Here is a 15,393-nt window from a genome sequence, read left to right as displayed (position 1 = left end):
AGCCTGTAGGGTTTCCACTGAGAAGTCTGTTGCCAGATGTATAGAGCTCCATTGTTATGTTATTCGGTTTTTTTCTCTTGCTGCTTTCAGAATCATTTCTTTATCCTTCACCTTTGGGAGTTTGATAATTAAATGCTATGAGGTAGTCTTTTTTTGGGTTAAATCTGCTTGGTATTCTATAGCCTTCTTATATTTGAATATGGATATCTTTCTCCAGGTTTGGGACTTTCTCTGTTATCCCTTTGAAGAAAGTTTCTACCCTGATCTCTCTCTATCTCTTCTTTAAGGCAAATAACTCTTGTATTTGCCCTTTTGAGGCTATTTTCTAGATCCTGTAGGCATGCTTCATTTTTTGTATTCTTTTTTCTTTTGTCTCCTCTGACTGTGTATTTTCAAATAGCCTGTCTTCAGGCTTACTAATTTTTGCTTCTGCTTGATCAATTCTGCTAGTAAGAGACTCTGATGCATTCTTCAGTATGCCAGTTGCATTTTTCAGCTCCAGAATTTCTTCTTTATTGTTTTTGTTTCAATCTCTTGTTAAATTTATCTGATAGGATTCTGAATTTCTTCTCTGTGTTAGCTTGGATTTCATTGAGCTTCCTCAAAACAGCTATGTTGAATTCTCTGAGAAGTCACGTATCTCTTTTTCTCTAGGATTGGTCACCAATGCCTTATTTAGTTCATTTGGTAAGATCTTGATGCTTGTGGATATTCATCAATGTCTGGGCATTGAACAGTTAGGTATTGACTAGTCTCCGCAGTCTAGGTTTATTTGTACCCATCCTTCTTGGGAGAGTTTTCCAGGTATTTGAAGGGACTTGAGTGTTGTGATCTAAGTCTTTGGTCACTGCAGCTTTAGGGCCACCCCAAGCCCAATAATGCTGTGGCTCTTGCAGACTCATAGAGGTACCACCTAGATGGTCATGGGTAAGATCTGGGAGAATTCCCTAAATCACCATACAGAGACTCTTGCTCTCTTCCCTTACTTTCCCCCAAACAGAGTCTCTGTCTCTATGCTGAGCTGTCTGAGGCTAGGAGAGGGGTGACACAAGCACCACTGTGGCCACCACCTGGACTGTGCTGGGTCAGACCCAAAGCCAGGATAGCACTGAGTCTCACCCCAGGCTGTGGTGACCACTGCCTGGCTACTGCCTATGTTCACTCAAGGCCCAAGGGCTCTACAATCAGCAGGTGGCAAATCTAGCCAAGCTTATGATATTCCCTTCAGGGTGGCAAGTCTCCCTGGCCCCAGACAGGTCCAACGATGCCATCCAGGAGCCAGGACATGGACTCAGGAAGCATAGGAACCTACTTGGTACTCTATTCTACTGTGGCTGAGCTGACACCCAAAGTGCAAGACAAAGTCCTTCACACTCTTTCTTCCCCTTTCCTCAAGCAGAAGAGTCTCTCCCTGTGGCTACCACTGCCTCAGGCCCATGGCGAGTACTGCCTGGCTATTGCCAGTGTTCACTCAAGGCCCAAGAGTCTTTAGTCAGCTTGTGGTGAATGCTGCCAGGCCTGGGACTCTTCCTTCAGGGCAGTGGGCCCCCCTCTGGCCCAGAACAGGTCCAGAAATGCCATCCAAGAGCCAAGGCCTAGAATTTGGGACCCCAAGTGCCCACTTGGTGCTCTACCCCACTGTGGCTGAGCTAGGACCTAAGCTGTAAAACAAAGTCCCTTTTACTCTTCCCTCTCCTTTTGTCAGGCAAGAGGATTTTCTCATAGCCACCACAGTTGGGAATGTACTGGGCCACACCTGAAGCCAGCACAGCTGAATCTCACACAAGGCCTGTGGCGAGTACTGCCTGGCTACCATTGCTGGTTTTTCAGGGGCCAAAGGCTCTTCAGTCAGCAGGTGATGGATTCTGTCAGGACTGGATCCTTCCCTTCATTGCAGCAGGTTCCCTTCTGACCCAGGGTGTGTTTAGAAATGTCATCCAGGAGCCAGGGCCTGGAACGGGAGCCTTAGGACTCTGCCTGGTACCCTATTCTACTGTGTCTGAGCTGGCATCCAATTTTCAAGACAAAGTCCTCTTTATTCTCCCCTCGCCTCTCCTCAAGAAGAGGAAAGGAATCTCTCCTGGAGTTCTGAGCTGCACTGCTTTTGGTTGAGGGAGGGGTGATGCAAGCACTCCCTTGGCCACCCCAGCTGATATATCACTAGATTGCATGCGTTCCAAGCCACTCTCTCCAAACCCAGCACAGCACTAGGACTTGCCGAGGAATTGTCCTTGCGGCCTAGACTGCCTTTCAAGTTTATTTAGAACCCCAAAGCACTTTAGCCTGCAGTGTTAGGGCTTGCCAGAACTTGGGTTCCAACCACTGGAATGGACAGTTCTCCTCTGGCTAGCACTGGTCTAATGTTCCTTCGGTGGTTGCCAGCTGAGTTCTGCCCCAGGTTGCTTTCCACTGTGACAGGGCAGCACTGAGTTTCAATGCAAAGTCACAGTCACTATGCTCTCCCTCCCCAAAGTGCAGATTCTCTCTGTGCTTCATGGCCACTGTCGGGGGATGGGTGAGAGGTAGCATAGGTGACTTAAGACTGTCTTTCCTACCCTTTTCAGTGCCTCTTTCCTTAATATGATGTTAAAACTAGGTACCATGATCACTCATCTGATTTTTGGTTCTTATTTAGATGCTTTTTTGTATGGATATTTGTTCAATTTGGTGTTCCTGCAAAGGGGGATGATCACTGAAGGCTTTCATTTGGCCGTCTTGCTCCACCTCCTCCACCTCTGTTTGTTTAATGTCATTTTAATGGGATCTTGGGAGAGAGAGGGGCTAAAACTGTTTGGTTAGTGAGTTACCTTGATGCAGATGACTATATACTTGTTAAATTTTAAAGTTTATGGAGTTTCTGTGGATTTTTTGGAAAATATTTGTAATTAGGAGCAATCAGGTATGAACTGGACAAACCTACATTGTTTATCCATTTATAGAAATCAGAGGATTCATTAGAGTTAAAGCTCTGTGAAAGAGATTAGTACAAAGCATTGAAATCTAATTCTCCGTTGCTCCATGGAAAGATATCTTTAGTCCCTAATACTAACAGTCAATGAATATGCATAAAATTGACTCTAATGAATAGGGTATTTTGCTATACGTCATTTCATTTGTTTATATTTTATCCTAATTTCTTTTTGAGTGGATTGCACCATTGAGATACTATAAAAAATATTCATGAGACAACACTTAACATACTTTCTTCACTCACTTTCATGGTCACAAGCAAGAGTCAGGAATTTTCCTCTAAGAAAATGACATTTCCATAGACACCCTAATGCTGGATTCCAGTCAGTAGCCATATTGAAAAAAATTGTCTCTCAAGACATTTGTCTCTCAGTTTTACAGCCACTGAAATACTATTGGCCTGCCATTATGTCACATAATGAATTATTTTGTATTTATCCGAAGGGAGGCCCTGGAACACACTTGGACACATGAGGCACTAAAATGCCAAGCTAACAGAGAACAGCATCGCAGCTTTGGATTTATCTAATCTCACAGTGGTCTTGCTGGTCTCATAGTTTTCTTACCAGTCCTTTTATGCCCTTGGTGATTCTAGTGTTATAGTCTTTTAAATCCTGAATTTGTGTCCCAGGCCCTTTACTGTTTTTCCCAATTCTCAGGTTTGTTTCAGGCATTTATTATGGACTAAATCCTTGCTGATTAACCTGCCTGCCCCTAAGGTACCTGTATCTTAAACTGTTCTTTGAATTCAATCTGCTGTGCTTATAGCCTATCCTGCTTGACCTTTTCCTCTGAAGTTACTTACTGATCTCTGAGATTCACTTTCTATACTCACATTCCTGTGAGCCAGTCCTGGATTAATGATCCGCTGGCCACATATCTGCGTTCATATCCTTGTTATCTACCCAAGCCCATGAGTCTATTTGGACCATTGTTTCTAGTCTTTCTTTCATTATCTGAGCCCTAGTTATAACAGTTGAACTCTAGTCTACAATGTATTTCAATATCAATGTAAACTGAATATCACTCATCTTTCCTTAAAATTTTTCCCACTACTTAATTTTTTTATAATATTTGGAACATTTTTGCCTTCTCAGAATCAATAGTCATCTGTTTCTTAATTTGCTTCTTACTTGTATCCTATTCCCCTCCCCCAAGTTCTGACTGTTGCAACTCTCTTTTCACTAACTACCTCACTTTTATCCTTCCTTCATATTTATCTTGAATGTTGTAGTCAGATGTGGCTTGGGGTAGTTTATGTGGTTTAAGTCTCCATTGGCAGCAGAATAGATTTCATAGAATGCTATTAATAGTGAAATTTTGGACAAGGAGAAAAAGAATCCTAGTTTAAATGTATTTCTCAGGCAATGTCATTTTAGTCATAACGCTACTCTAACTTGTGCTAATCCAACTTCATAAAGGTAAACTGCAACATCATTATCAAATGTTTAAGAGCCATTTAACAATTCACAATTAAGAGGTTGTGTTTGAGCTGATGTTTTCTGAATCCAGAGCTCATTTAATTTATAAACTCACAACTGATTGCCTTTAGTGATTTCCAGGTACTGCAAGTGGAAGAGTATGTTTTTCTCTTTATGTGCCAAAGCACCTTTCACTTTAGAAGTATGAGGAATTACAAAATAAATAAGCACACACTTCCAAGGAAAGGCAGTGTCATCCAGTATATATAGTTGCCCTTCCTTTTATTCAAAGATGTCACTACTGATCTCATCCACTCTCATGTGGAGCAAAGACTAAATCTTCAACCAAAAGTCCTTTCTATATGACATACATGCAAACCATTTTTTAATTTGTGTCTGCAGCTGCTACTTGTAGAGCCTGTCACTATATGTATTTCTGTGTTTGACTTGTGGTCAGCTGAAAGCCTTTGCTCAAAAAGTTCAAAGAATCCACATTGTTGCATTCTAAGCTGGTCTCTGCTGCTGTTTTCCCCAGCAGCCCACAGCTATGTTAATGTTATTTGGAACTATTCTTGAATTCATCCTTTAGAGTATTTCTTATGCCACACCTGCTTGTGGTTATGCCATAAAGCTCACCATACCAAAGATGCTTGGGTTTCCTTCTGCCATTGTATCTCTACACATGTCAGCAAGGAACAGTGATTTAATGCTGATAGACCAGCTGACTTCCAGAATCTCAGTAGTAGTCATCCCCTCTTACCATTTTACAGTAAGCATGACTCTGACTCTGACAATAAAACAGTTCACCAAGTAGATGTGATATCTGTGGTGGGTGTAAATTTCAAAGTCATACAAAAGCTGGACCCAACTTATATTTTCCATTGATGAGGATCAATTCAGTAAGCTTTTAGTTTTTCAGCTCTGTTCTGGATGTTAGAAATCAAGCTAAACCTAGGAAACAAAAAGTCAGGGCAGGAGTACATTTTCCCCCTTTGCATTAATAGTTACATGTTTCTAATAACTCATCTTTCTCCTTGATGTACATCTTAAATAGATTTCACCCTGTCCAGAGGACAAGTACACACTGGTTCTGGACCTACAAATATACCTGCCATTGAGGAGCTTACTACCTATGGGGGAAGAAAAATTACAATTAAGATATATAAGGCATTATTTGATAAATGTGAGGCGATCTGTTCTGCCCCAAAATGGGATCTAAGAAAAGCCAGAGATTGAACTGGTCTGTGGTACAATTTCACACTGGTGCCATTCCATGGTAATCTTCCCAAGTAAAAATAGTTTTTTATTTTCCTTTCTACTTTGTAGTTACTTGCATTGTTGGACAGTGATTTTTAAGTCAAACTGCCTAGGAAGCAAAATTCAGTGACTGCTTTTAGCTCTGTGTGATGAAAAAATGTTGGTTGTGTTTAGATTCCACATTTAGCCTTACTCCATAACTTCAGTCATCCTCTGACATATCTGCAAGACATGCCAATCCCTGGCACTCACATCAGAGATGTCCAAGATGCCAGTTTCATTTGGCATTTGGCCTGATTGCTGCCACCTCCACCCCCTGGTGACAGCTCCCATGGGATGATGTGATCAATGTTGAATGTCCTTGTTTGCTTACTCCCAGGAGTTGGCACACTCTGTTCAGCAACTAGCACATACTGTGCTTCTGTTGTTGTCACACTGTTTTTGAAACCTTACTACCTCCTATTGTATAGTGCTATCACTGCTACAAAAAACCAAAAAATTATTTGTATGTTGTTTGTCTATATATATTAAAAGTAGTTTCTAGTTCAGTGCCTTTCATATGGTAAGTACTCAATGTTTATTCAGACAACACCACCCTGAATGACCTTCTCTAGACCTTTTGTTGATAATCAAAGCATGTCGAGTTAAGGGTTCTTATGATTAAAAGTGTGTTCCATGCCATCTTTTGTAATCATTTTATATCTATGACATATCCATCATGGATATGTACCAATGAGGCAACCCTATTTCACTCATTGGTGCCAGGATGCTCATATCTTGCTATAGTGAAATCAGAGATTTTGTTGAATGTTTCAGGGCATAAATGGTTTAATTTATTTGAAGGTCCCAGCTGATTGCTCATGGCTGATGATAGCGATAGCAGTGCTTGCAATAAGAAACATAGATTTTATATTCAACAACATTGAAAGAGAAATCTGATTTGCTGATTTTACAGAGCCTGGTATGTACTTGCCTCCTCTTGAGGCACATGAAGTACCAATTTCATAAATACATTAACTCTGGGAATGATAGAAGAAAAGGTGAAAAACACTAGCTATGCAATACCCCTATTTTACACAGAAGAAAACAAAGGACTTTGTTTTTTAAGCCTAAAGGTAATGAACTGATTGATAAATGAACAATACAGCTGTTTCTCCAAGTTTAGTTCAAAGACTGGGTGCATCAGAATCCCCTAGTGAGCAAGTTGAAAAGTCAGATTCTAGGGTTCCACCTCAGACTGACTCTAAATTTGGGAAGGGAAAGGCCTGGGATTCTGCATTTGACACTCATGCCTAGTGATTCTGATGTACACTGAAGTTTGAGAACCACTGACCTATAGGGTTCTCAGTCTTAGGATCCCTTTGATTTGATTCCTGCCAGTAGTGTATTGAATCCTTAGTGTACCTCTTCATGATGGATCTCAAAAACTAGGCTCAATTAGAGTAAAAAAATATATATATTGGCTTTAGGGAATGGATTGGTGATAGTCTGCTCTCTGGTTTAAGTATGTCCCCTCCAAAATGTAGGTGTTGCCAATGTGGTGGTATTAAGAGGTGAGGCCTTTAAGAGCCAATTAGGTCATTATGGCTCCTACCTTGTGAATGGGATTAAGGTCATTTTAAAAGAGGCTTTATGCAGTATTCAGCTCTCTCGCCCTTCTGCCTTCCATCATGTTCCTCCCCTCTGGAGGATGCAGCAACAGGATGCCATCTTGGAAGCAGAGAGTAGCCCCCACTTCATAATCAAACCTGTTGGCACCTTGATCTTAGAATTCCTAGCTCCCAGAACTGTGAGAAAATAAATTTCTCTTCTTTATAAGATACCGAATCTCAGGTATTTCGTTATAACAACATGAACAAAGACAATCTAATTATTCTTTCAACAGAGTGAGATTTATTAGGCCCTATTATGTGCCAGGCCCAGGGCTAGGCACTAGCTATACAAAAATGTCTGTGTGATCCCTTCCCTAAAGAGGCTTATGAGTAATTTTCTGTGAATTATCTAGTAAAATCAAGGACATTAGCCATGAAATAGAAAATGAATTAAATTTATTCTATGTCATGGTACCAAAAAAGTACCACATAATTTTGTGGGTTTACATATATATAAAAAATATGTTTGTAGAAGTGTCTGGAGAGTCACTAGCAATAATGGATGTATCTCTCATGTCTCACTGTTAATGAATTGTTTCCAGCTGAGATTCCTGTAATCTGCAGGTGCTGTTTATAATGTAATTTTACCATAGGAAACAAGGGTGTAATCAGTTAATAAAGTGTAAAGAATTAGATTTTTTTTCCCCTTGAGCAAAATGCCTCACTGTGGCCAACATTCCTGATGCTTACTCCCTTGTGAAATAGGAAAGCAATATTCTAAAAGTGAAGACTGTTTTGTTCATATCCTGCAACTTGCCTCTGGAGGCTATACTGATGAGTGCAAAACTCAAACTAGAATTTCAGACATTTTGTGTGAGCAGCCACTGATTTTCGTCTTTACCATTATACAGAGGATAGTTTTCCCTTCTACCTCTAACTGGAGATGCAAAAAAGGGCCCTGCGAATAGGGACTCTCATTTTAAGCAGTGTTTTTGTGTTGTTTTCTTCTGGTTTTTATTGAAAAAATAGAAACTATGTGTATTAATCCATTTTCATTCTGCTGATAAAGACATACCTAAGACTGGGCAATTTAAAAAATAAAGAAGTTTAATTGGACTTACCGTTCCACATGGCTGGGGAAGCCTCACAATCATGGGGGAAGGCAAGGAAGAGCAAGTCAAGTCCTACATGGATGGCAGCAGGCAAAGAGAGAGAGCTTGTGCAGGGGAAGTCCTCTTTTTAAAGCCATCAGATATCATGAAACTTATTCACTAATTACGAGAATGGCAGGGAAAGACTTGCTACCATGATTCAGTTCCCTCCCACCAGGTCCCTCCCATAACACATGGGAATTAATCATGAGATCTGAGTGGGGGCACAGCCAAACCATGTAACTATGTTCAAAGCATTTTCATATACAGGCAGGCAGTTCTCTTCTAATGAACACTTGATTTATGAATGTCCCATATTCATCAACAACCTCTCTTGAGGGACTTTGAACTACTCTTCCTACTCATGGAAGGTGGAGTTGTTTCTGCTGTCTGCAGAAGTTTGTTTCTCCCTCAGCCCTCCTCTTCTGGGGGCTTGAGTTCTCACAAGCTCCTGTTAGAACCTTAGAACAGTTAATACAAGAGTGTCTTTTCCTACTGCCACCACTAGGACATAGGAAGGTGCTAGGGCCCCTGCCAGAACTCCCATAGGAGCTGAGCCCATGAGGGAGCACAACAAGTATGAGGGAATCTCTGGAATTATAGTTGGTAATGGTGGGGAGGTTCTTCATTTGCATTTCAAAAATCTCTTTTCCTAGAAATAGCATTATGCTTAATAACCTACTCTTGTAGAACTTGTGTATGATAGATTCACCTATCTAGACCACAGCCAGAAATCAAGTAGTAAACAAATGGCTTCTAAGCCACTAGAAAATATGCATCTTACTTATTGGAAAAGCCATTCAAAACCACACTCATTGCCTATTTATTCTGTTTGTACATGAGTCTAATTAGCCTTAACTAAATGTCAAGCCTATAGCAAGTTATAAGCAGCAAATCTGAAGGTACTGGACAAGATGTTACAGGTAGGTAAAGTGAAATCTGATAGTTGAAGGCAAGGTAAAGGATAAAATAACATTAAAAATAAGTTTAAGCACTCAAAAACCAAGCACAATGAAACAGTACTTCACATCCACCAGAATGGGGGATTGATTAAAAATACTGACAGTACCAAGTGTTGGTGAAGATGCAGAGCACTGGGACCCTTATATGTTGTTGGTGAGCATTTAAAATGGTACAGTCACTCTGGAAAATAGTTTGGCAGTTTCTTACAACAAATACCATGTAACCCAGAGGTTCTACTCCTAGGTGTTTACCCAAGAAACATGAAAACATAGGTCTACACAAAGACTTGTACATCAATGTTCATATGAGCTTTATTTATAATAGCCCCAAACTAGAAATAACCCAAATGTCTATCAATGGGAGAATTCATAGAAAAAAATGTGATAGAGTCATACAGTGGAATACTGCTACTCAGCACTAAAAAGGAATGAACTAGTGATACACGCAACAACATGAATGAATCTCACTGACAGTATGTTGAATGAAAATTCATATTCATACATATGAAAAGTTATAATGGATGATTCTAATCTAGAACAGGAAAAATTAAGCTATTGTGATAGAAATCAGAACAGTAGTTGTCTCAGGGTCGGGGGCACTGGAGAGTGACCGAAGGGCACAAGGAAAAATTTTAGGGGGTGATGGAAATCTTGATTTATCTTGATTTGGGTGGTAGTTACAAAAGCGTGTCCATTTGTCAAATCTCTTCAACCTGTATGCTTAAAATTTGTGCATTTTATTGGGTGTAAATTATATATCAAATTTTTATAAGGTACAAAAATTTCAGAAGGGAAAAAATCCTTCAGAAGATCCCCCTGCTGCAGGATCTAAGTCTAAATTCCTCAACATGATAATCTGGCTCTTACTTAATACTCCTTGGCTTATTTCTCACCATTCCCTCTCCTTATTCCACTTATTCTAAGCTACTTATAGTTCCAAAAATTGTTATTCTTTCTTTTTCCTCTGAACCTTTAAGCACAGTGCTCCTTTTTCCTGGAATTCCTTTTCCATTTTCCATTTATCACTAAATCCTTGACATCCTTTAGGACTCACAGAGGTAGCACACCTCCTCCAAGATGACTTGTTCACTTTCAGTTTGTGTTAGATACTTCCCCTCTTGCTCCCAGAGAAGTTAAAGCTCCTCTCCATCAAAGCATGTATTGCTCTATCATGTAATTGTAATATTAAAAAACCCTCAAAACCATAGTGGATTGAGGTCATTTAATGTACAGGCAAATAGTCCTCCACATATTCAGTAAGCCCTGAATTAAATCACATATTATAAACTAATTTCTTTTTTATTGCATTATACTAGGCCCTATCATATACTTTAATATTCACAAACACTGAAGTAAATATTATTATTACTGGGGTTTTTGGGGTTTTTTTTTAGTTTTTATTTTAAGTTCAGGGGTACATGTGCAAGATGTACAAGTTTGTTACATCGGTAAATGTGTATCCTGGGCGTTTATTATACAAATTATTTCATCACCCAGGTATTAAGCCTAGTATCCATTTGTTATTTTTCCTGATCCTCTCCATCCTCCCACTTTCCACCCTCCAATAGGCTCCAGTGCATGTTGTCCCCACCATGTGTCCATGTGTTCCCATCATTTAGCTCCCACTTATAAGTGAAAACATGCCATATTTGGTTTTCTGTTCCTGCATTAGTTTGCTAAGGATAATGGCCTCCAACTCCATCCATGTCCCTGCAAAGGACATGATCTTGTTCTTTTTTAATGGCTGCATAGCTGAAGTAAGTTTCAGCACTCAAAGTTATCAAGAAAATTCTTCTATCCAGGATGACTTGTAGAGTTGCAAATGATTGAGATTTTATTGTAAACAGCAGTTTGGTTTTATACTATTATTAGTACATTAGCTTATTTATATTGTGAGTTAAGTAACTTTCTGTGGGCTTATCAGGAAAACTAGCCAAACTTTATTATGTTGATTTTATGAGAAAATGCATTTTTATATTCCACTTAAGTGGCTCAAAAATACTACTCAGTTGAACCATGTGAAATTGTTGATTGATGTTCAACCATTTTTGAGAAAAATGGCAGTTTATTTTGAAATGCAATCCTGTTGACAAGATGGAAATTACCTATACATTGATTTATTAATTTTATATTTAATACATTCATGTATCCTTCAAGATGGTAATCCTACACCTTAAGGATATTGGGTAAATCACAGTATTTTGAAGAAAGTTTGTGTAGAATATTAGTGTTTTCTTGGGTCCAACCCATTTTTTTCCACGTAATCAGAGATGGAGCAGACATGAGGACTCTGAAATTGTTTATTTTTTGAACTGATAGTAGAATGCAAATGCAGATTCATTTGTTCTTTTTTAGGCCCCAAATTAACCATTCTATTTTGAAGATTAAGTTTAACAATAATAGTAGTAGCAAACATTTATTAAGTGCATACTACATGCTAAGTACTGTTCTAACTCTACAACTGTTTTATCTGCAAAGTACTATTATTATCCCTATTTACCGATGAGAAAACTAAAGCTTAAGTAATTTGTTCAAGGTTATACAGCTAGTAAGTGGCAGAGTTGGCATTAGAATCACTCAATCCTACTACCGTGTTTACTGTTTACCTCAAGCACATGGTTTTACCACAATAAAGCACCCATGCTAAAAGATTATGATTCAATTCAGCAAGTATATATTTAAGCTATGATTATTAGTGAAGCCAGACCCATTCACATATGAAACATATTATTTTATTATAAGAGACCATTATAAGACAGTAGAGGACCAGGTACCAAAATTAGTTTTATAGACCACAAGTGCTGTAGGAATCTCAGAAGAGGAGAAAATAATTCTGTGCTTTGTCATGACTTACTCCCAGAAGAGCATTGACATAAATGGTACCTCAGTATTGGATGCACAGCATTTTGGGAACAAACCAAAATTACATTATAAATAGGAATGTGGCAAAATCATGAATGTGTAATAATGAAGTCCAATGGGGAGTAGCAAACTCAAGGTTTTCTTTCTTTCTCTCTCTTTATCTTTCTCTCTCTTTCTTTCTCTTTCTCTCTCTCTCACTCTCTCTCTCTCCTCGCTCTCTCTCTCTCTCTCTTTCTTTTCTTTCTTTTTTTTGACAGAGTTTTGCTCTTGTTGCCCAGGCTGGAGTGCAGTGGTGTGACCTCAGCTCACTGCAACCTCCGCCTCCCGGGTTCAGGTGATTCTCCTGCCTCAGCCTCCCCAATAACTGGGATTACAGGCACCCCCCACCACACCCAGCTAATTTTGTATTTTTAGTAGAGATGGGGTTTCACCATGTTGGTCAGGCTGGTTTCGAACTCCTGACCTCAGGTGATCCGACCACCTTGGCCTTCAAAAGTGCTGAGATTACAGGCGTGAGCCACTGCTCCCAGCCAAATTCAAGGTTTTCTGTTCAATTTTCTGTTCAACTCAAATTCTGAGTGGGCATCCTCAGTATGTGCGGTAAATGAGAAGTTTGTGGCTGGGCTCTCTGAATCCCAGAAATATGAAGAAATGGGACCCGATGGATTGCTTATTAGATATTCAGGGTGGAAAAAACGGGATTCAGAAATTAACCAAAATTTCATGCCTACATGATTAGAATAATAATGGTATCAAAAATAAAATGGTTTGTACAGTGGAGGGGAAGATGGGCTCAGGCTTTAGACACATCAAACTTAAGGTACAGGTAGACTGTCTATGGAAAGCTTTTTTTTATGTTGGCTATGACTGAGTGGGGTCAACCTTTGACTAATGTACTTGTAATTTTTACAGATGGCCCTATTGAATTTCTTCTTCCCTGATGAAAGGCCATACTCTGAAGAAGAAAGTAGGCGTGTTCGCCGCAATAAAAGAAGCAAAAGCAATGAAGGAGCAGATGGTAAGTCTATTCAGTTGATCCTTTATCATTTCTGAATTATCTGTTAGTAAAAGTATCCTTTTAAGAACTACCTTCTCAGTAGGGCACGGTGACTCTTGCCTGTAATCCTAGCACTTTGGGAGGCCCAGGGGGGCGAATCACTTGAGGTGAGGAATTCAAAACCAGCCTGACCAACATGGTGAAACCCTGTATCTACTAAAAATACAAAAAAAAAAATTAGCCGGGCCTGGCTCCAGCTACTTGGGAGGCTGAGGCAGGAGAATCGCTTGACACTGGAGGTAGAGGTTGCAGTGAGCTGAGATTGCGCCACTGCACTCCAACCTAGGTGGCAGAGTGAGACTCCATCTCAAAAAAAAAAAAAAAACTACCTTTTCAAGTGTGCTTTATGATCTTATATGCTCTCCATAGACCCAAGGTCATAGACTATTTCTGCAGCCTAACCTAACAATCAGTTCTTTAACATAGAACTAACTATACAAGGATCCTCCCTCCTCCAACTCCAGATACCTTCAGTCCTTTCTCAGTATGTCTGAGAGCCATGGTAGCATTTGTATCTCTCAAGATCACCCTCTGTAAGGACCTCATCTCTCCTGGAGATGTCCCGCACCTATAAGGTCATCAGGAGGATTTGGTCCTATTCTTGGAATTGACAGTGTTGTACCCTGCTAGCACTTACATGATGTGCTAATTCCAATGATAATTTTATCAATGTTGGTATCCACTACCATGCCCAAATCTGAACTAGACCTTCTAGAACTAGTTTATAAGTTTCTTGTGGGCAGAGATTTCATTTCTCTTTGTATAACCCTAGAATCTAGCCTACTATCTGGAACATTGTTGGTGTTTGTTATGTAAGTTGATGATGTTGACTGCCCCTTCAGCTAGGCAGTGATGTATCAATGGAAACCATCCCTGTTCTGGGTGTAATAGCTTTAAGTTAACTAGCAATGCATTCTGTGGGGCATAACAAAATGTTGAACTAGCTCCTGGGCAGGGTCTTTGAATTGCTCTGATATTTCAGCATCACTCTGTCAATTGACATAATGCTACCCCTTTGGGCACAGGGGTTTGTAGAATACATAGCTCTGGGCTGCTGCAAAGGCATCTGGATTCAAAGACAGCATGTGTCTGGCTACATCTGCCAATAATATGTGTCTGGAGGGTTACAAAGCAATATGACTCTATACAGATGAAAATGAAATTTTTAAACTGACATTTGTTGATGTGAGTAAGGGCCAATGATGGAAGCAGTTTTAGAAGGCAGGAGCTATTAAAGAGATGGAGCCAGGACTTTGTCAGTAGGGGCAAGAAGAAGTATAACTGGCTGAAATCTGAGAAAGAGCTCAGAACAAGGACCCCATAATAATACAAAAAGAAAAAAAGAGTCAGAGCAGTAAGACAGGGTTTTCTAGTCAGTGGAGATGGCAACAACATTGAACCTTTGAATGGAGAACTGGACCACTGGGACCATTCTCTAGAGCAGTCATTTTACATACACTTGATGACCAATTCAAGCCTAAGAAATGCAGTCCATGAAGTAAAAGTTACCCATTATTCACCTACTACTTGTAGCCAGTTTCCTAGAAGTCTTCTGGCTATGTGGAAGCAGGGAGCTGAGAAGCATGGTCCCTTTCCTCTCCTAATCATCTCACCCTCTGATACATGTAAGTCTCTCCACCTTTGGCTTTTCCCTTGAGGCTGCTCCCACAGCCATCAAACTTTTCATAATCCCTGGTTGCGAAGGAAGAGAGGAGACAGGTGGTAAGAGCAATATCACCTTCTATAGTGAGTGTGGTCTTCCCTCCCTGTCTGAGTGGAAAGTCTTATGGCTTCTAAGATTTACCTCTTCATCTACCTCCCAAGTTTTCTCTTAAAGAAGGTAATTTCCTCCTTTTCCCAAAACTACTTTGTCCAAATCTGGCTACCAACATCTCCGATACTGGTCTTCCTTAGAGTGTTTATTCTGTCCTGATACAAAACAGTTTTCTCTCTGGTCAAGGTCAAAGCTTCTCTTATTAATTTTTAGCACTTCTTATCTACTTCCCTCCTGATCTGATACTCTATTCAGTCACTAGACTCTAGTCTTTTGGTGCCAATGCCAAGTTTCTCATGCAATCCAGGCATTTTTCTTTATTTTTTTTTTTTATGATTTTTTTTTTT

The 15,393-nt window shown here is 39.8% G+C and overlaps 1 protein-coding gene across 4 annotated transcripts in view; it reads left to right on the top strand.

The window, feature by feature from the left end:
* EDA (ectodysplasin A) overlaps positions 1 to 15,393 on the top strand; it is a 457,423-nt gene that overhangs the window by 349,784 nt on the left and 92,246 nt on the right. For 3 of the 4 annotated variants that reach the window (XM_011943159.1, XM_011943158.1, XM_011943157.1), the window contains exon 2: positions 13,128 to 13,233. In XM_011943159.1, coding sequence (XP_011798549.1) covers positions 13,128 to 13,233 — 106 coding nt within the window. Of the gene's footprint in view, positions 1 to 13,127; positions 13,581 to 15,393 lie in introns of those variants that run through there. The other variant, XM_011943160.1, reaches the window with a different exon arrangement.

The sequence above is a fragment of the Colobus angolensis genome, unplaced genomic scaffold (assembly GCF_000951035.1).
Source record: "Colobus angolensis palliatus isolate OR3802 unplaced genomic scaffold, Cang.pa_1.0 Scaffold216, whole genome shotgun sequence".
Lineage (NCBI taxonomy): Eukaryota > Metazoa > Chordata > Mammalia > Primates > Cercopithecidae > Colobus > Colobus angolensis.
Note: the sequence above shows the minus strand (reverse complement) of the source record. Positions and strands in the feature narration are given on the sequence as shown.